General features: G+C 38.8%; 1 protein-coding gene and 1 non-coding gene across 3 annotated transcripts in view; both read right to left on the bottom strand.

The window, feature by feature from the left end:
* VCL (vinculin) overlaps nt 1-21930 on the bottom strand; it is a 110070-nt gene that overhangs the window by 70941 nt on the left and 17199 nt on the right. For both annotated transcript variants that reach the window (XM_058299084.2, XM_058299085.2), the window contains exon 2: nt 105-175. In XM_058299084.2, coding sequence (XP_058155067.1) covers nt 105-175 — 71 coding nt within the window. The remainder of the gene's footprint in view (nt 1-104; nt 176-21930) is intronic.
* On the bottom strand, nt 2956-3085 carry LOC111763336 (small nucleolar RNA SNORA20). Its single transcript, XR_002796222.1, has one exon. It is a non-coding gene; the product is annotated as a small nucleolar RNA SNORA20 (small nucleolar RNA).

Raw genomic sequence — 21930 nt, 5'->3', positions numbered from 1 at the left:
GGGGGGGCAGTATGGAAGGGGGTTTGCTCCTAGAATCAGTTACTTTTCCTCCTAACTACAGAATTACTTCTGCTTAGCAACAGAAGAAATTTTTAATTACTCACTTAATAAATGCTGGTGGCATATCTCTCTTCAAAATCTGATCCTCAGTGGTCTGAACAGTTTCTTTTCCAACCTATGAGAGGAAAAAAGGGTCATAATTCAAATCTGAATTTTCAGGCTTTTAAAAACGCTTACTTAAATGTATGTGAAGCATATACTTCACACATAATCTATCATTGGGGTTTCAGAATTCAAAGGAAATTTACGGATTTTTTTATTTTGAAATTACTAAAATTGTTCCCATAATATGCTTCTACAATATACTTGGATAATAAGGAGTACAACCATAATGTTGTATTTCTCCTTCTCCAGAATAAGTATTGTGAACGTGCAAGGAGTATGCCTCGTAGGGAGAGCCACCCAGTGCGAAAGAAAGTGCAGCCTGCCCAAGAATGGCGCCGCACACACAGAGAGCTGACACAACAAGATGACGCAACAAAAAGAAACACAGATTCCTGGTGCCGCTGATAAGGATAGAAGCGGTCACAGAAGAACACACAGCGAATGGACACAGAGAGCAGACAACGGGAGAGGGGGAGGGGGAAGAAATAAATAAAAAATAAATCTTAAAAAAAAAATAAAGGCATCGTGAGAAAAAAAGAAATTCATCATTGAAAATATGTGTTTCACTGACGAACTCTGGGTATCTCAAAAAAATACAATGAAGTACATGGATCAAGTGAATTAGGTTAAAGTGACTATATAGAAAAAAACAGAAGTAACTAGGACTGGTAAAAATATTTGAAGCTACTATGACTTTGAAACTAGAAACCAAACATGAAAATATGCAACTTACCAATAATCAAAAATATTCAAATTAAAACAACATGGTGTTTTCCCCCAATATCAGAGCAACTTAAAAAGAAATAATATGTAATGCTGAATGCTACAATGGAATAGGGAACTTTCCACCCTGCAGTTGGCGATATAAAATGGTAATCTGGTAAAATGGTAATTAAAAAAAACATTTGGTAATGTGTGCTAAGCATCATAAAAATGATATTTAAGAATTCCGCTTCTGAGAATATCTCTTATAAGCAATAATACCAAGTGTGGGAATAACAGTATTCACAAAAGTATTCACTTTTATAATTAGTTATAAGTTAAAAAAAATCTGTAAAATCATTGCTCCAATAGTGAGGCGCAGTTCAAGTAAATTATGACATATCTTTTACCCTGGGTATTGTGGGCTATTAAAGCAATGGATATGAAGACTCAGGATTATGGGAAAACATTTATGATATTATATTTCATTTGAAAGGAGAGAGAAAATAATAAATGCACTACAATTACAACAAAACAAAAAAGTCCACGTGTAAAAGGCAAAACACTGAAAATAGAAAACAAAATGTTAACAGCAGTAGTATTGTTTGCAGAGTCGCTCACATTTAGATGCAATTATTTCCTATTACCTAATAATTTTATTAATTATGTCATTTTACATAAATAGTAATGGCCAAAAAGAAGAGGTTATATCAAAGTATTAAAAATCACACTAACCAGATTGTATGTATGTACACACATGTGTATTATAAATAATACACGTACTCACTTCCTTCAAAATTTTTCCTATGCTGGGTTTGGATGTTAATTTTTCTTTCACTATATCAAATATTATAAAGCACTCTACAAGAAGTATAAATTTAACATAGTAAATGGTAACATTTACCCATTTTATCAACATAAAGCTACCTAGAAGTATTAAGTCATAAATATAAACCACATATTAGTGCAGAAATCTATGAAATTTTTACAACCCAGAATGTAAAGTATCTCAAACCTGCTATTTAACCATCTAACATTTGATTTACTTGAAAGAAAAAAAGAACAGGGAAAGAAAATCTCTAAATGCACAGTAAATCAGCTGAAGAATATAACACAATAAACTATTCTCAAGAAATACAAGTCATGCATAAGTTAATGAATACAAGTTTTTCTCTCAAGTTAACAGCTCAGAAAAAGCAGCACACATATACCACTGTGTAATAGCCAGTGCTTTTGCAGACAATAGACTGTCTGTATCATAATAAAAGCCTTTCAAATCAGCAGCTGGTTCTCTAGAGTTTCTCAGATCAAAACACGACAGAATATTTCCAGATGTATTGTTCGCTTTATTTTCCAGCTAAAACCAACCATTCAAAAAGCTGGGGGCCATGACTTCATGAAGTAAAAGATGATGTTCAGCCACAAAGTCACTGGTTCACATTAACTATAAAGGGCCTACAACAGTATTCACATTTTAGACACATGGAAATTCCTTTTATTATACATACATATTATACATATGGGGGGTGGGGAAGGCACATTTTTCTTATACCTCCTTTAGAAAGCATTCATTCATTCATTCAGTGTTAATAAACCTTTGTTATGCACAACTACATGTGCCAGGCACTGTTCTAGGTTTTGGGGATAGAGCAGAAAATAAAAATAAGTTTAGTCTATTCAAGGTATGTTCAAGGAACCTGAAGGCCAGAGTGGCTGAAGCTTAGTGAGTAAGGGAAGTGTGAAGTTGGGGGGAAGGCAAAGGCCATATTATAAAGAGCCTTTTAGACCATAGTAAGGTGTTTGAAATCTTTTCTCAGTACAAAGGAAGCAGGATTCTTAACAAAAGATTGATATGCTCTGGTTTACTTCATTTTTATTTTTTTAATGAGGTACCATGGATTGAACCTAGGACCTCATACATGAGAGTAGGTGCTCAACCACTGAGCTACATCCACTCCCCAGTGAGAGCTGGTTTTTTCATCTGTTTTTAGGAGATGCCAGGGATCAAACCCAGGACTTCATACATGGGAAGCAGACACTCAACCATTTGAGATACATCTGCTCCCCTGACTGATTGATTGATTTTACCAATGTCTAAACCATGGAGAAGAGATGAAATGGTTACTCCATTTTGATTTACAATAGCCCAATATTATTTTATCCCATGCGTATAACTGCTCATATCACTCAGAGACAACAGCAGCAAATAAATGCAAAGGTGATTTATTTTTTTGAAGATCATGGAGAACTGATTGCAGGGACAAGAGAGGAAATAGTGAGATCAATTAGAAAGCTATTGGAGTAATCCAGAGAGAGCGGAGCAACCTAGAAGAAGACGTGAAGGTAGAGATGAAGAAGAAAGCACAGTTGTGATATTTTTGGGAGACAGAACTAAAAGGACTTGCTCCTGACTGGGGGCCAGGGCTGAGTATGGGAAGAGGAAAGGGCTGGAAGAAAAAGAGAAAACAAAAATGAATTCTAGGTCAAATAAATGTCAAGATCATATAAACTAAATAATTTAAATGAAACGTCTTCAAAGGCAGCAATGCTAGAAGGCTCATATATGAGAAAGATTTGTCATCCAAGGGTAAAGCCGTTCAAGTGGCTTGCAAATAGCAAATATTCTGGCCCTAGGAGAGGTAATTACTAAAGAATGATTTTATTTAATTCTTCTATGACTTTTTTTAAGAGTGGAGGCAAAAGGGGGAAGAGAAATAGATAAAACATACTCAAGTGATACAGGATACTTACTTCAAAGCTTTTCCCCCCCTCGTTTTTAAGTGATGAGTACTAAATCTGATTTCTTTATTCTAAGCTGTACACATACCTGCATTGGTAATATCTACAATCTCTCCAATTCTCAATCTATTCAGCCTAGAATTAGTTTAGGTACAATGAACAGCCCTATTTATAAGATACAACACATAAAACATGACTATTTAGAATGAATGCCACCTTTACTCGGGGAATTGATTTTTGGCAGTGCTGTCCAACTGTCAGTCATAACAGAAATGTCCTACTTAATCTGTGCTGCCCAATACAGTAACTATTAGGCACATGAGGCCACTGAGCACTTGAAATGTGGCTAGTATAACTGAGGGACTGAGCTTTAACTTTTATCTCATTTTTTATCAGCTTCCCTCTGTTGGCTCCCTCATCTGTTTGTGCATTGTTTTGCTCATTTGTTTTTGCTCGTTGTCTGCTCATGTGTTTTTGTTCATTGCTCATTATTGTGGTTTTTTGCTTGTTGTCTGCTCATTGTTTTTGTTCATCGTCTGCTTGTTTTCTTTAGGAGGTACCAGAAACAAACTCAGGACCTCCCATGTAGGAGGCAGGCACTCAACCGCTTGAGCCACATCTGCTCCCCACTTTTATTTAATTAATTCAAATCTAAGTTTAAATTGCCACGTGGTTAATGGCCATCATATTGGACAGTGCAGGTCTACAGGACCTTCATTGTCTGCTTGTCTCCTAAAACTGGTCTTCCTGTCACCTTCTCCTGCCTCCCCTTCTAAGCCATACTTCATGCAGCTGCTTGAATAATCTTTATTTATGCCTTTGCTATATGGGTGTATTAGTCAGCCAAGGGGTGCTGATGCAAAATACCAGAAATCAGTTGGTTTTTATAAAGGGTAATTATTTGGGGTAGGAGCTTACAGATACCAGGTCATAAGCATAAGTCACTTCCCTCACCAAAATCTATTTTCACATGTTGGAGCAAGATGGCTGCTGACAAGGGTTCAGGCTTCCTGGGTTCCTTCCTCTCTTCTCAGGGCTCCAGCTTAAGGCTTCAGCATCAAATTCCAACATCAAAAATGCTCAACTCTGTCCTTTGCCATGCTTTTTATCTGCGAGTCTCTCCCCCCCACCACCACCAAGGGGCAGGTACTCAATACCCCACTTACACAAGAGGTTTACTTGATTAAGTAATCAGGTAAACCTCTGAATCCAATATAATCTCATATGCCCAGAGGAAAAAAACCAGTTTATAAACAAAATCTAATATTTCTTTTTGGAATTAATCAATAATATCAAACTGCTACAATGGGCTTTTCACAGAAGGAGGAGCTAGGCTTGGAAAAAGAGAATTTGCTAGGTAGAAAGTGAGGGATCAGCCAGCCAAGCAGAAAGAACAGGGAATAAAAATAAACTTGGTCTATTCAGGGTGTATTCAAGGAACCTGAAGGAGGCCAGAGTGGCTAAAGCTTAGTGAATAAGACAAAGATCCAGATGTGTTTGAGTACGTGCTTTGACTGGACAAGAAAGACAGGCTGGTGTGCCTTCAGTACAAGAAATGAGACCAGTAAACTGAAGTGAGCTTCAGAAAGACTTTGTGTGCCAAGTAAAAGCAGAGGATTATGGAACATGACATGTCCATTTATTAAAAAGTTGTCATCCTCTGTTCTAGATCTTTCCAATTGAGTATCCTGATCGCTGAAGAATCAAGTCAAGAGCTTCCAAAGAATCCAGTTTCTAAAAATGTACAGGTCCTTTCTAGGCATCTATTTGTGAATAACTGGAGAAGCCTATCTTGGAGACCCAAAGACAAACCTCCAAGTTTTTAAGCTGCCAATCAGGAGATGATAGGAAATGTACTTTCCTACTCACTCCCCACACCAGCAAAACAGAAACAGTTTCTATAGCACGATCCTTTCCAAATAAATATACAGTAGAACAAACAATTAAGAAAATTCATTCATAAAATGTTCTTTGTTATCTGGCTGGAATTTTGATGACTTATGCAAACACATTCCTGGAGGTCTGCCTTAGTATGGAGAAGCATACTTACCCATACAGGCTACAGCTTTGCAAACAAGCAGGTCAGTCACAATGCTAGATTCTCGAACCTGTGCAGCACCAGGGCTTGAATGTAAACGTCATCAAAATACTTGGCTGGCTAAGTCATATGTTTTTACTACATACATGTTAAGAGTACATGCATGGAAATTTGGGGCTTGGTTTCTAATTCCAGTTTAGATAATAAATGGCTCTGTGACCTTAAATAAATCATTTAATCACTCAAATATTTCTTCTACACTTTGTGATCTACCTAGCTAGGTGTCTCCTTCCTTGTCTATTATGAGTTGACCAAACTCCCTTTTAGCCTCTCTAATAAAGGAAACTTACCTTTAAGTTTCGTTTTTCTACCTTAAGGCCTTTTGGGGGAACAATCATTTTATTACAATGATTAATAAACACAAAATTTAAAGGCATTCATTTCCTGTATATTTTATCCATTTTATGATTATGGGGTTCAACTAAATCAAATGTCTAATTTTTAATCTTAAAATAAATCTTATTACCTCTATAAAAAAGATCTATATGTTACAGGGTAAAGGAAAAAAATAGAGGAAAGAAAAATAAGTCAAGTCTCAGCTCTGAGAAGGTTTTTCAAGTAAGTTTTTTATTTTTTTTTAAAGATTTATTTTTTATTTTATTTAATTCCCCCCCCCCTCCCCCGGTTGTCTGGTCTCTGTGTCTATTTGTTGCATCTTATTTCTTTTGTCCGCTTCTGTTGTCGTCAGCAGGACAGGAAGTGTTGGCGGCACCATTCCTGGGCAGGCTGCACTTTCTTTCGCGCTGGGCGGCTCTCCTTACGGGGCGCTCTCCTTGCATGTGGGGCTCCCCTACGCGGGGAACACCCTTTGTGTGCATCAGCACTGTGCATGTGCCAGCTCCACACCGGTCAAGGAGGCCCGGGGTTTGAACCGCGGACCTCCCATGTGGTAAACGGACGCCCTAACCACTGGGCCAAGTCCGTTTCCCTCAAGTAAGCTTTTAAAAACAACGATTTTGGAGGAACTTAACTTTATAATAATACATTCTATTGCTTCTAAACTTTATCCCAGTTTTGAGAGAAACAGATTTTTTGGGTCTAGTCACTGCTAAAATTATTTCTCTTTTATTTTCTTCTTCAGAGCACTGCCTTTAACTGGAGGACAGATTCCATTCAATTCAATAAACAGGCAATAAGTGCCAAATATGTGTCCACTAGGTGGTGGGATGAGAATGAGATAAGAAATAAAACATCCCTAGACACTTAAACTGAAATAATGGTACAGTGACTAAGAGGCCTGAGGGCATTTTTAGGGGGCTTGGCAGGAAGCCCTGTTTCTTTTGAAGAGCTCTTACTTTATTCAGTAGTTAATTTAAATATCTTTTGTCCAACATGTGACTTCAGTTCACAATTCTATGTGAGAGGTCCTTTGTCTTCTGCTGTTGTTATTGTTATTCCTTTCATCACAACCTACTCAATCTGGTTCAGTAAGTAGAGGGATTTGGTTTCTTTCCAGCAAAAAAAGCTCAACTGGTTCAACGCACTACTCAGACTTTAAAAATATGCTAATATAAATGTCTCCTTTAGCTAGATTATATATAAGAAAACAGCAAGACAAAACACCCCAGGGAGGACTGTTACTGATTTGTACCGTAAAAGTAATTATATAGAGTATTACATTTAAAAGTGTGGTGGGGAGAGGCTAACCAACAGGGGTTTTTCATGTATTTAGACAACAGGACACATATGATGGAAATGTAAGCCAAGCTATAAGGCCAATTGATTGTGACCAGACAAGAGAACAGGCACTATCTGCATGTCCTTAGTTTGGCTCAAGTGTTATGTCCCTTATGGCACAAGTGTTAGGCTGATCAATCCATTATAAGGACAGGGAAGCGGATGCAGCTCAAGAGGTTGAGCTTCTGCTTCCCAGGTTCAATCCCCTGTACCTCCTAAAAAAAAAAAAAGAAAAAGAAGAACAACCAATCCGATGTGGATCTGGGCCTAGTGTGTCCTGAGCCTGGGCCACACACACAGGATAATAATAATGTAGGTACATAACCCACTATTAGCAACACTTTCATATTAATTGTTTCCCTGCAGTGATGATGGTCTTGTGCTGTTCCTTTCACCCTCTCACTGGTGCCCCTTATATCATCCACAAGATGGCCTCCTGGTGAAAAAGAAGAGAAAGCGTGCCTGTGCAGCAAGTCAGTGCCCACACGAGTGCCCACGTGGTAAGCCAGTGCCCGCTCAAGTGAGTCATATAGCAAGATAATGACGCATCCAAAGGGAGACAAGGGGAGAGTCAAGGTGAAGTGTAGCAGAAGCCAGGAACTGAGGTGGCACAGTTGACAGGGAACCTCTCTCCACATCAGAGGTCTCCAGGATTGAATCCCAGTGAATCCTAGAGGAGAGAAAATGAGAAGAGAAGACAACACAGACAGCAAAAATAGCAGGGTGGGAAGAGGGGGAAATAAATAAATCAATCTTAAAAAAAAAAAGAGAGAGAGAGAAGCTATATACCCAGAAAAATCAGGATTCTGTCCTATGCTGAGCTCTTCTCATTCATTCATATAATCAAGCACTTATTGAGTACTTCCTATGTGATAGGCATTATGTATATCAAGGGGATACAAAAATAAGTTCTATCAGTCCTTGCCTACAAGACAAGCACTTAAATAACTGCAATACTATGTAATGTATGCTCTAATAGAATTACATCCAAGTTTCAGCTGTGTGTCAGTGACATAGGGGAGGTTTCACAGAGGAAGACTCTCTAGGAAGGATGACGAAGAAATTTCCAGGTGTGATGGGATTAGGAGCAAAACAGTTGGTGAGGCAGCATTATGTGAAAGCATGGCCAGTTCAGGGAACCTAGAGCCACCCAGGTGGAACACAGGGTACTGGGTGGAAAGGATAGGAAGCTGGGGAATCAGAAGAGGGCTCCATCATGGAAGGTATGAATGCAATGGGTTTAGACTTTATCCTCTAAGTAACAGAAAATTACTTAGAGGGTCTAAGCAAAAGACATTACTAGGTTTTCATTTCAAAAAAGATAAATTTAACAGCAATGTGAAGAACAGATCAGAGAGAAGGAAACTGGGAAGAAAAGTTCATTTGTTAATTCATTCATCCAGTCAACAAATATTTAAATAACAAACTACATGCCCAGTACGGCAGACCATGATGATCTCATGGACCTTAAGCGTCTTGGTGAAAGATAAACCAAAGATGAATTAAAGTATCAGCAGTGTGAACGGAGAGAAGAGGAAAGATGTGAGAGATGACTCTCTGTGTCACTCAAATGTGGAGGATGAAAGGAAAAATCTAGGATGACTCCCAGGCTTTCAAAGGACTGGGTCTATAGGTAGTACAGGAAGAAAGCCAGATCTGGGAGGGAAACAAATTAGTAACTGGGATGTTCAGGTGGAGATGTCCAATAAGCAAATGGATAGTTACACAGTTCACTTGCCTTAGCTAGAGAAATGAATCCGGAAGTAACAAGCAATCAGGTGGTTCTAAAACCGGTGAACAATGAATGAAATCAAGAGACACAGCATTAGGATACCGGGCTGTTTGAAGAACATGTTGGTGAAAATTGCTGAGAAGAAAATGTCTGAAATGAGAACAGGGGTAACAGAACTGTGTCGCTCTGACTGTGGTTTTGATTTGCATTTCTCTGGTAGCAAATGATGGTGACATCTCTTTATGTGCTTATTAGCCATTTGTATTTCTTCTTTGGAGAAACATCTATTCAGATCCTTTGCACATATTTTAATTGAGTTATTTGTCTTTTTATTATTGAGTTGTAAGACTTCTTTACATATTCTGGATATTAGTCCTTTATTAGATATATGATTAGATATATGATTTGCAAATATTTTCTCTCCATTTTGTGGGTCTTTTCACTTTCTTAATGGTGTCCTTTGCATCACAGAAGTTTTTTATTTTGATGAAGTCCTATTTATCTATTTTCCATTTTGTCATTCATGCTTTTAGTGTAGTATCTGAGAAGGCTTTGTCTAAGCAAGGTCATGAAGATTTAATCTTTTTGTTTTCTTCTAAGAGCCTTATAGTATTTATTGCTTACATTTAGGCCTATGATCCATTTGGAGTTAATTTTTGTCATGTTGTAAAGAAAAAGGTATCGTTTTGCTAAATAAGAGAAAACCAAGCATGTTGACAGACTGAAGGAAAGATGATAGGAAGAGAGACTGATTATTAAGCAAGGTCCCTGAAGAGACAGGTGGGACAGAATTTGGAGAACAGGTAGAAAGACCTCTTCCTCTGCAAGGAGAGGAATGATGGGGGAAATGGGTGGCACTAGAGCGATAACTGTAATTATTAGTATCTGTAAGTTATATCCTCTTCTTTGGCATTTACAATGCACATTAGCCTTCTTAGGGATCTAAGATAAACTTCAGTCAGGGAATCTGTTTAATTTTGTGTTATCTCACTATTTCCCAAATTAATTTGACCACGAACTTTTTTTTTTAATAACACCTATTAACCTACAATGTAATTAGGATTTGTAGAACATAATTAGGAGAAAATGACCTAAGCCAGGTGTTGCAAACTAGTGGCCTTCATACATAATTTTGGCTATAGGTAGTTTTTGTTTGTTCCACACAGGGTTTAAAAAAAAAAAATATTCACCTGTATCTAAATTGCTGACATCTCTTGAAATATCTGAATATCTACCATATTGGGCCTGCATTTCAGCAAGGAACAATTGTATGGGACTTCACAAAGGATGTCCCATGCAGAAGAATATACTTCCTGTACCATTCCCTGTAATCTTAATATCTAGTCCATTTCACTCATTTCTGTTACTGTGTGATCTCTGTGGGTATCTGGGTTTTACCATGCTTATATCTAGACAGACTGAAAAACACCCTTAAGCCACTCTTAGAACTTCCTCATCCAACTCCTCTCTAAACTTTCTTTTATAAAAGTGATTTTTTATTTTATTTTTTCACTTTTTTTATTTTTTAAAAGATACTTTGATTACATAAATGTTACAGAGAATATACAGGGGATTCCCATATGCCCCATTCCCCACACCTCCCACATTTTCCCATGTTAGCAAAATCTTTCATTAGTGTAGTACATTCATTGCAATTGATAACACATTTTGGAGCATTGCCACTAAGCATGGGTTATAGTTTACATTGTAGTTTATACTCTCTCCCATTCCACTCTGTAGGTTATGGCAGGATACATAATGGCCAATATCTGTTGTTGTAATGTCATTCAGGATGATTCCCAAGTCCCGTAAATGCCCCCCTATTACACCTGTTTTTCCCTCTCCCTAATCCCTAATCCATGGGTCACTGCCTCCACAACAATGGTATTTTTTCCATTGCCAGAATCGCAGTAAGTCTACAGCAGAATACTAGTAAGTTTATTTTAGTCCATAGTTCATTTCCCCAATCCTTAGGACTCTGGAATGGTGATGTCCACTCCACCATTAATCGAGGGGGGCTTCAGTCCCATACACCTGATGGATGGGACTCTCTTGCTTGCAGTTGTAGGCACTCTTGGTTCCTTGGTATGTTGTTTGTCCATCACCTCCTCCTTATTAGTGGTAAAAGTGCCCTTTTTAGATTTCAATATAAGTCAGGAGGTCATTCCAGAGGTTATGCTTATGCACGTCTCAGGAGGATCTCACTGACTGCCACAGTAAGCAATGCCTCAAATAGGGCTGCTCCTGAGAGCTCTAGAGGCATCTATCTGGACACTATAGGCAGGGCAGGCAACCCCAGGAAATTGGCAGCCCATCGGGGGGCCTTACCTTGGAATATAAGATAACCTATCTCCCTAATGTATCAGAGTTAAATTCATTTATAATTTTCCTACAAATGGCTCTTCTGTCCCTTTTATTTGAACTTATAATTAGCACTATACCCATTAAATATATGTCCCAGAGACTTAATCTTTGGTCTGTTCATATGCCAGTTGAGCCCTGAATCTCAGCAGAGTTGCAGCCACACCTACTCTCCAGCTCATGGGACTCACCAAGGACAACTAACAAAAGGATGATGATGGACAATGCCCATCCCCCCAAAAAAGAGTATCCACAACAGCAAGCAAGACAGTTCCATCCACCTGCCCCATGGGATCTAAGCCCCTCTCAGTCAGAAACAAAGTGGGTACCACCATCCCCAAATCCTCAATACTGAGGAATGAACAAACGTAAGGGGGGAATGCAAATCGACTAAAGTAGACTTATTATTATTCTAGTAATAGAATAATTTTTAACACGGATATAAAGACAGTGGTCACCAGAGATGCTAAGGAGTGGGGGAGGGAAGAATGGGTGTGACATGGGACATTTTCGGGACACTGGAATTGTTCTGCATGGTATTGCAGTGACAGATGAAGGACACTATACATTTTGTCAAAACCTATGGAATTGTGCGGTGCAAAGTAAAAATCATAATGTAGACTAAGGACCATAGTTAGTAGCAATGTTTCAATATGTGTTTGTCAATTGTAACAAATGTACCACACTAATGAAAGATGTTTTTTATGGGGGAGAACGTGGGAGGGAGAGGAAGTGATGTATATGGAAATCCTCTATATTTTTTATATAACATTTATGTCATCTAAAACTTTAAAAATAAAGGAAAAAAGTACTCTTCTTGATGGAAGCTTTGAAAAGTCTGAAAAGTGTTTATGTCAAGAGTGACAAATTGACAGTATACAGGCCAATTCTAGCCCAGAGACATATTTTGTTTGAAAAGGTACAGTATTTTTTAAAATGGGAAATTTTGCATCAAAAAACATCTTGATTTCCAGTTTTTCTTGAAAATTAGGAAGATCTGGTAACACTGGATCCTGTTTCCCCATGGGAAAAATAAGCTGGAGATAGTAATAGTTTTTTTCTTCAGTCAAGTTCTGCATTATTCAGTTTACCAGAGGCCCCACCACTCCCTGGTTCCTATAACCGGCCTGATTCACTCACTACCTATTTGAGTTTGTGCTACAGGATTTAACCAATAAGAGTCTATCTTTAATGAGCACAGAACATTTGACAAGTTCCCCAATATCATGAGTAGTATGTGAAATGTTACTTATGCCTCAGCTATTTCACTAATAATGAAATGTCCCACTCTCTCCCAAATATATATTCCACAATTGAAAAAAAATGACTAGAAGGAAACACATTATGGGAGGCAGAATTTGGACAATTCTTATTTTCTTGTTAATCCTTTTCTATACTTTGCAGATTTTTATAAAATGAGTATGCATGGCCTTCATAAAGAGAATAAAGAGAAAAATATAGACTAAATTTCTAAAAGGTATCAACGATATTCTTGGTAAATAATCTGTGAAGTAATGAGAAACCACTAGTGCCTGAAAAGTTCAAATTTTGATCAACTGCCAACAATTTAACTTAAATGTGTATAAATAACTCAATCAGAAGGATTAAAAGCAGATGAACCATGTTGCATCAAGTTCTGTCAAACAGCTCATTTGATACCACGTACTTTCCTGAGAACCAAAGTTAAGATGCCGTGGCAGCAGCTGTGTATCCTAACCCAATTTGAGACTGAGTGTATCAACTAAGGCTAGACAAATGTTAGCAAAGTAACTTTGCTCACCAGATCCCTATTTATGAAGATACTGTGGGCAGGCTTCCAATTTGCAAATATCTTATTCTCTCCCTCAGCTCGAGTCTTCTAAACCTTGGACTATAATCAATAGTATTATACAATTATAAAAACGTGCTTTCGTCAATTTTAACAAATGCACTACACCAATGCAGGTGTTAATAACAGGGTGGTATTTGGGAATCCACTATTTTATGCAGGATTGTTCTATAAACCCACAATTTCTCTAATAAACATATTTTTAAAAAGTGAAAAAAAAAGTATTCTAGAGACTTCACAAGCATTTATACTTGTTCTCTGGACAACCATCAAATTAACAGCAGAACAGTTAATCAGTACAGAAAATTTCTCTCTACGACCCACTTTCTCCCTAACTTTCTCAAAGGAACACAATATACATTCCTTCAATTTCATAGAGAATTTGAGAGTGAAAAATAATTTGGCAATATAAATCAAATTCTTCACTTTAAAAAGGAGTCTCAGAGAGGTTACTTTTCTAAGAAAGTTGCAGAACTTGAATTTGATTTCAGTTTCAAAGTTTTCAGGTGCACTTCCTTACTTCCCAAACAAGACATATATGTGATAAATATTCTTAGACTCATTTAGAATATCACTTCCTACTTAAAGTGATTTCCATTTTTATTTCAAACATACATAAGCAAATGCTACATAATATAAAGGTTCCCCATATCCTACCCTTTAGTTTTGCCTTTATTGACAAAGAAAACAAGCTAAAATTATGGAAAATAAAAGGATTATTTTTCACAAATAATCTCCTTTAGTTTTCAAGTTTATTTAGCTACTAAAAAGATTACTTAAATGAGAACTCAGGGAAACGGACTTTGGCCCAGTGGTTAGGGCGTCCGTCTACCATATGGGAGGTCCGCGGTTCAAACCCCGGGCCTCCTTGACCCATGTGGAGCTGGCCATGCGCAGTACTGATGCGCGCAAGGAGTGCCGTGCCACGCAAGGGTGTCCCCCGCGTGGGGGAGCCCCACGTGCAAGGAGTGCGCCCGTGAGGAAAAGCCGCCCAGCATGAAAAGAAAGAGCAGCCTGCCCAGGAATGGCGCCGCCCACACTTCCCGTGCCGCTGACGACAACAGAAGCGGACAAAGAAACAAGACGCAGCAAATAGACACCAAGAACAGACAACCAGGGGAGGGGGGGAAATTGAATAAATAAATAAATCTTAAAAAAAAAAAAAAATGAGAACTCAGTATTATCCCCACTCTTTTTAATTATCCACTGCTGATTCATAAACACTGGTGGGAGGGAAGAGATCACTGGATCACTGGATCATTGTATTCTTTCGTAGATGCTTCAAGTAAAGAGCAAATTCATCTGGGGTAGGATCTGTCTCTTTCCCTCACAGCCTTGAAAAAACAGTGACTGGGGCATAGTAAGTGTTCAGAAAATAAATGCCAGCCAAAATAAGTAAAGTGATAAGGATAATTAGTAAAATAGATTAACATTTAATTCTACCATTTAACCATACAGAATCTCTTTCATATCTGTCCTCCATTCCTTCTAATTCTTGCACAATTAATTAGCTCAGGAAAGCCTTATTCCTTTTATTTTCATTCCTTCTTCAATACACTTACAAACTCTGTGACTATTCAGGTGACTAGTTGGGCAACCACATGCTAATGAAAAAAATAATGGTTAAAAGCATAAACAAGAGAAAGCTAAATATTGCTAAAGAAAATTATGTTGACATCACCACCTGTCCTGTCTCATGCATGATTATAAGGGAAAGAAAATAATGCACATGAACGTGCTTTGCATGCCCTCAAAGAGTTATCAAATGTAGAACGTTCCTGTACTCTAAATGCCTAGCTCCTTAAAGCTTCTCAGAGGCCCCACCAGAATTCTCCTGCTCCATCTTCTTCCCCACTCCCTAACCAAACCTGCTTTCTCAAAGTACTATCACTCTGAGGCAGGTTAGCATAGGGAAAGGAAAGACTTGGGTCACAGCAGACACAGCAGAAAATATGGCCACAAGACCCCGCCCCAGAAACCTTCAGAGGGATTCCTTCCCCCCGCCCCCGCCCGGCCCTGACGACAGATCGTGTTTGGAACTCTCTACAGGATCAAGGAGAAGTCCCGGATAAACAAAGAGGCTTCCTCATTGGGCCACTGCGAGCTAACAGGCGGGGTCATAAGGCAATGAATCAGAACAGCAAACAGCCAGGGCCCCTCCCCAACATTATCACCCGGAGGAGTAAAGGTTTTAAAAAGCCTAACCTGGGACCCCAGGTGCTGGGCAAGCCCACAGGCCATGACTAAGGGCTGTGTACTCTTTTCTTGTTTTTTAATAAGTTCTTTACTTCCTTGCCTACCCTATGGTCTGTCCTTAAATTCTTTTATATGCCATAAGCCAAGAACCTAGAAGCGCAGAACCCAGAGCCTTCCACCAGCAACTCCATAGAATCTCAAATACATCCCTTATTTTTTGGTTGTGTTTTTTTTTAATAGCTAGAATTGCAAAAGCAATTTTTTTCAACAGTTTTAGTTTACAAAATTGCAGTATTTCAATTACATTGTAGTGTTTGCAGATAAGCTGGGCATGTAACCACCACATAAAGCACTGTTTCTATAGAAAAATAGCTCCAAACAACCGATTTGTAAATGTATATGTGTAAGGCAACTCATTTCCATGTTACAAATACTAGGTACTTGTTCCCATCCTAGAAAGCAACAGCTGGAACTTTAGAACTGGAACTTTAGAATGAAGTCAACTGAATTTCATTTCATTTCTCTGCTATTACTAGCTCTGTGTCCTTGGGCAACTAACTTAATTCCTTTGAGATAATTTCATCGGTAAAATAGGAAAAGTACAATCCCCTCAGGATTAAATGATGTAATACATATGTAAAGCACCTAAAAGAGCACATTGGCAGATAACAGGTGCTAAATAAACTTTAGTCTCTTTATCTTTGTAATTTCCATTTTCTTATAACAAACCTTTGAGGTGGGTACCATTATTATCCCATTTTAAGATAAGCAACAGAGGCAAAAAGAGGTTAACTGATTTGCCTGAAATCACACACAGAGTGGAGTTGACTTCCGCACACCCAGGCTCTATTCCTAAACCGCTCTACTATGTCCTTTTAAAATGAGGGAGTGGAATTCAATGATGTCTAACGATTTTCTGCTGTTACAGTGCATGATTCTGTAATTCTACAGAGCTATCTATCAGATGGCAAGAGGAACTTATAAGCGGTTGACACAAGATAAACTTCATGCTCATAACAGGCAAATAAATATAAACATCAGGATACAGTCTGACAATTAATGTCCATTTGTCCTGATCTTCATTCCTAGAAGCTGCAAGGTTTCCAGAGCCAAGATTGGGTAGGTTCACTAGAGATCCAGTAGCTTCAGCTTCTTAACTTTTATTCATATAGGAACAATCAACTAAGTCAACCAGGTCTCACTTAGCTTTTGAAATTAAACAAGGAATTGGACTGACAAAAAGGTAGTCTTCCTTTAAATAAATAAATAAATTTACAGGTGTGGCCAAAAGGTGAAATAGTAACCCAGGGGCAAAGTCTTTAAAAGTCTTTACTAATCTTGGAAGCGATCCTGCTTGCTAATTGGAGATTATTCACAGTCACTTTTACAGTTTAGTAATTGAATTTGACTCTAGGCCCTAATAGACACACTGACCCATTAAATTAAGGCCCTAAGCAAAACTACTCTATTTCCTTGTTCAAACTACAAACATTTCTCACAAGCAGCCAGAACTGGAAATTCTATGCTTTGTAATATCAATGTGCCAAATGGCTAAAGCTGCCAATTAAATGTTCACAGAAATGACTCGTTTTATGGTACCCATACTAACTAAATAAGCCCCCAAAGTTTTACCTTCGACTTTTCTTCTTAATGTTTTTGCCTTTCTTTTCAACTACTGCAAACAAAATTTCATTTGACTACATATAGGCTGAGCTCAGATTTGGTTCTAAACTTGCTGAAAAGCAAAATAAGAGAACAGCTGCAGCATTTCCAGATCAAGCTGGCAGAGATGCATGATAGAAAAAGAGCTGTAAACTATCCCCAGCAATACTAGCTGTGTGAGTCTTTTGAAGATTGTATTTCATTACTGCTCTTCACATAACATTAATAGATTAGATACAGCCTTGGTCTAAACCTGGAGAAAACTTATACCAGGATGAGTGTATTTCCTTTTGTTTCACTTGCTTACTAATACAAAATGTCAATACTGCAGCCTAGATGTTGAACCACTGCCCCAGACAACTAAATCAGCTCTAAATTCCAGCTCTAAGGTCCCAACTAACTTATTCCCAATTGGGCAAAAGGAAGAAACAGAATTAGCCAGAAATAAGAGTCCATTACTCCATCTCTTTCATTATTGTTTTAAGGAAAATATTAAAGACAATACTGGCAAAACACCTATACACTAATCTGCGATCCTTTTATCCTCAGTCCTTACTAAATACCAGGTTCACTCCTAATAGTTCGCTAAAGAATACACGGCTATATTTAGTTCATAACTGGAAATCTGCGAGTTTCCTTTCTCAAACTGAGAGCTTAGATGAGAGATATAACAGCAGAGAATCCCTGAAGACTGAGAACATGGCAGGTTTTCGCTGATGAATTTGATTTTAAAGTTTGAATTCCTACCTTAGCAAGCAAGTTTCTATAAGCCAAATAATCAAGAAATACATTAAGAGCTTAGTTAAACACACACAACTACATAATCTTCCTTAGGACAAATTCAAGTTCTCTCCCCAGGGTACTGACCTTATCAATTTACTATCAACTGTGATGTAGATAAATGCTCTATAAAAGTTCCTATATAGCTGATCTTATTGAAACTATTATTCTGTGGTGTTCTATTTCCACTGCCTTTTGTTTTTAAGAGAACAGTAGTAAACTAGAGATGTTAAAGGCATCTCTTATATCCTGCCATTTTTAGATTAATTAATTCTTTAAATTAGCACCTAAGCAGTCTATGTGTAAAGCACTGTGCAGATGACACATCCTCAGGTGACACAGAGATGGAGAGTCAGGGAGCTTATGGTCTGGAAGAACATCAGGACCACATAAATGACTCTGGTGAACATCAAAGGGAGTTAAAACTTAGCACTCTGAGGGTCAGGAGGCAAAGTGAGGGCATCCAGTTTGGGATCAGATGAGTCATCAGGGAGGAGATGTATGAGCTGAGCCTTAAAGCATGGGTGTAATTTCGGAGAGAAGAAGGTATCGCAGGTAGAGAGAAGTGGCAGTATGTGCTGAGAAGTAGGGGTAGGAGGTCTGGGGTTTATTCATGAAATGCCAAGAGGCTTCATGGGAGGTGAACTATGATGAGGGAGGACGAGCATTGGATTCTGATTTTGGCTTCTCCACTCACCAAGTTCTGAGCCCTCTGACACAGATTATGTCTGAGAATCCATGTTCTTCTCATTTTTTAAATGAGGGAGTTGGATTAGCACATATGAGGTCTACAAATCTATAGATTTACAATGCTGCAAATCTATAACTCTAGGTCATAGATAGTATTTCAGGCTTTGTGGGCCACAGTCTCTTGTCATAATGTCTTAACTCAGCCATTGTGGTGGAAGAGCAGCCATGGGCAATATGGAAACATGTGGACTTGGTTTTGTGCCAATAAAACTTTATGGATACTGAATTTTAATTTTATAAAATTTTCATGACACAAAATATTGTTCTTCTTTTGATTTTAAAAAAAATGTAGAAGAGCAGATGTAGCTCAATGGTTGAGCACCTGCTTCACATGTATGAGGTCCAGGATTCAATCCCCAGTACCTCCTTTAAAAATAAAATAAAATAAAATAAACACCATTCTTAGCACCCAGGCAATATAAAAACAGGCAGACAGGGACAGGTAGAGGGCAGGATTTGGTCTCAGAGCCACTGTTTGCTGTCCTCTGCTCTCCTTAAAGAAGTAATAAAATAGGAAAGGAGAGGCAGAGGGTGATGGTCATTAAGAGCTAGAATAAGGGATCTAAATTAATTTAGAAGACTTTGGGTGAGAAGTGTGTGTGTGTGTATGCGGAGGGGTGACACAGAAGGTTTCTAAGCAAGAAAATTCCTGGCAGTAGCAAATAAAAGGGAGATTAGAAGAGAAAATAATCTAGAAGGAATATATGAAAGCCTGATCTAGAACGGTAGCTTTGAGGGAGGAAAAGAAGAAAATAGACAGGGAAAGGAGGACAACAGAACATGAAGAGAGAGAGAAGGAAGGAAGGGAGGGGAAGGGGGAGAGAGGGGGAGGGAGGGGAAGGGGGAGAGAGGGGGAGGGAGGGGAGGGAGGGGAAGAGGGGGTGAGGGAAGAGGGGTAGAGAGGGAGTGAGAGAAGGAAAGAGAGAGGGAGTGAGAGAGGGAGAGAGAGGGAGAGAGACGGGGATGGGGGGGAGGAGAAGAGAGAGAATATTTACCTGGCAAACATAACCAAAGAGAACAATTTCCAGACAAGAAGGAAAAAAAAAGACAAAGATTTTTGCATTCCCATTCACCAGTGCCATGAGTATAGTATATGACTGAAGTAGATTAACTGAAGAATTTGTCTTTTAATAGAAGGTTTAAAACAGTCCAAATTGGAGCTTCCAGTTCAAAGACAGAGTCCTCTGTCTACCTGGATGTCAGATAAAATGCAGCATTCATGTTTTGTTTTGGTGATGCAATAAATAGGGCAGCTTTAGAGATGATGTTGATTTACTTATGCTCCAGAGACTTTTCAGCAGTCTTCCCAAATTAGGAAAGAGTATTCATCTGGTGTACATACATATCACTACCCTCAGAATTTTAAAATCATCCTGCTGACTGTGACTCAGAATTTCATCTATCTTTTCTTGCTCTGACAGAGTACTACTCTTAGGGGGAATAAAAAAACTGTGGTGCTGCAAATACAAGAGATTCAACATTACGCCATCTACCAAATGCAAATAATCCTACTCTCTGGGAGCACAAGATGCCTTCTAGTACTCAAAACTGAAAGCTGAGTCGGGGGTGGAGGAAGGAGCAGGAGACCCACACAAACACAAGTAGCCCAAATCATGAAAGTGTAAGATAATACAGCCTTATGAGAACACAGCAAAGAGAAAGACTAATTTCAACTAACAAGCCAGCAAGCACTTCATAAAGAGGTTAGCAGCTGAGCTGTGCCTGTTTCAGCAAGAAAAAAAGGCAATTTTAGGCAGTGAGAATGATGTAAAAAACAAAAGATATGGAAAAATATTAGCCATGTTCATTTCAAAAGTAATACATGCATTGTGAATGCACTAAATGCTCAGTCACTTTAAAATATATTATATATTACAATATATATTTTATGTGAATTTCACCTCAATTTGAAAAGGTGGTACACATGTTCATTGTTAAGGGGGAAAACACAAATGAAGCAAAAAATTTAAAAATCTGAAATCACATCACTCAAATGTAACCACATTTTAATACATACTTTTCTACATAAAGCAAAATACAAAATGGAATCATTCTAAGCATATCATCCTACTGTTTTTTGCTTAACATCATAACAGCATAGATGTTCCATGCCAGTCTGGAATATATAATAGTGATTATTCTTCTGAGGGCTACAGAGACCCATAGGTTCTATGGTCATGGCAGATGGAGTTCAGTGCCATGTCAGTTGGCCCTACTTTGGAGTTTGTGTTTCTGTGTGATGGAGCTGGACTCAGATGTGATCTTTGTTCACAAGCCTCTCCTGTTACTTTTACTGGAACTGTAGATGGTGCTGGGGTTTAATGTATACCCAGGGGACCTGAATCTCTGGACTGACCATGTGATAGCCAGGCCCTGAGCCTCAACAGACTTCAGCTCCTACATTCTGGTTTGTTGGACTTACCCCACTCAGCTAACATGGAGGTGAAGAATGTCAACCACCACACCAGGGAGCCAAGAGTGCCTACAACTGAAAGCAGGAGAATTGCATCCAGTATCCATGTGGAATCTAAGCCCCCTCTTGATATAGATGTGGAGTGGACACGGCCATTCTAGGGTCCACAGGATGGAGGAATAGAGTATGGATTAGAGTGGACTTACTGATATTCTATCCATGAACTACTGTGATTAGTAATCGAAGAAAATGTGGCATTGGTGTGGAGAAAGTGGCCATGGTGGCTGCTGGGGGTAGGGAGTGGAAGGAAGAGATGTGATGTGGGGGCATTTTTAGGACTTGGAGTTGTCCTGGATGGTGCTGCAGGGACAGTTACCGGACATTGTATTTCCTCCCATGGCCCACTGGATGGATGGGGGAGACTGTGGGCTATGATGTGGACCACTGACCATGAGGTGCAGCGGTGCTCAGAGATATATTCACCAAATGCAATGAATGTCCCATGATGATGGAGGAGATTGTTGTTATGGGGGGAGGAGTAAGGTGAGGGGGGTGGGGGGTATATGGGGACCTCATATTTTTTTAATGTAACATTAAAAAAATAAAGACAAAAAAAAGAAACAAAAACCAATGGCCCCTGGGGAGAGAGACAGAGCCAGTTGCCTGATAAACTATAGCATGCCTTGTGGAGAAAGGCAAAGCCTAAAGAGCCTCATAGTCTACCGCTGACACTGTGGAGAAAACAGAGGAGCTGAGCCCAGAGTGAGATGATCCCTGGAAAGAGAGGAACCCAGGAAGCCTGAACCCTGGCAGACATCAACAGCATT

This window comes from Dasypus novemcinctus, chromosome 6, assembly GCF_030445035.2.
Source record: "Dasypus novemcinctus isolate mDasNov1 chromosome 6, mDasNov1.1.hap2, whole genome shotgun sequence".
Taxonomy (NCBI): Eukaryota; Metazoa; Chordata; class Mammalia; order Cingulata; family Dasypodidae; genus Dasypus; species Dasypus novemcinctus.
The sequence above is the reverse complement of the archived record's forward strand: the minus strand, read 5'-3'. Positions and strand labels throughout refer to the sequence as shown.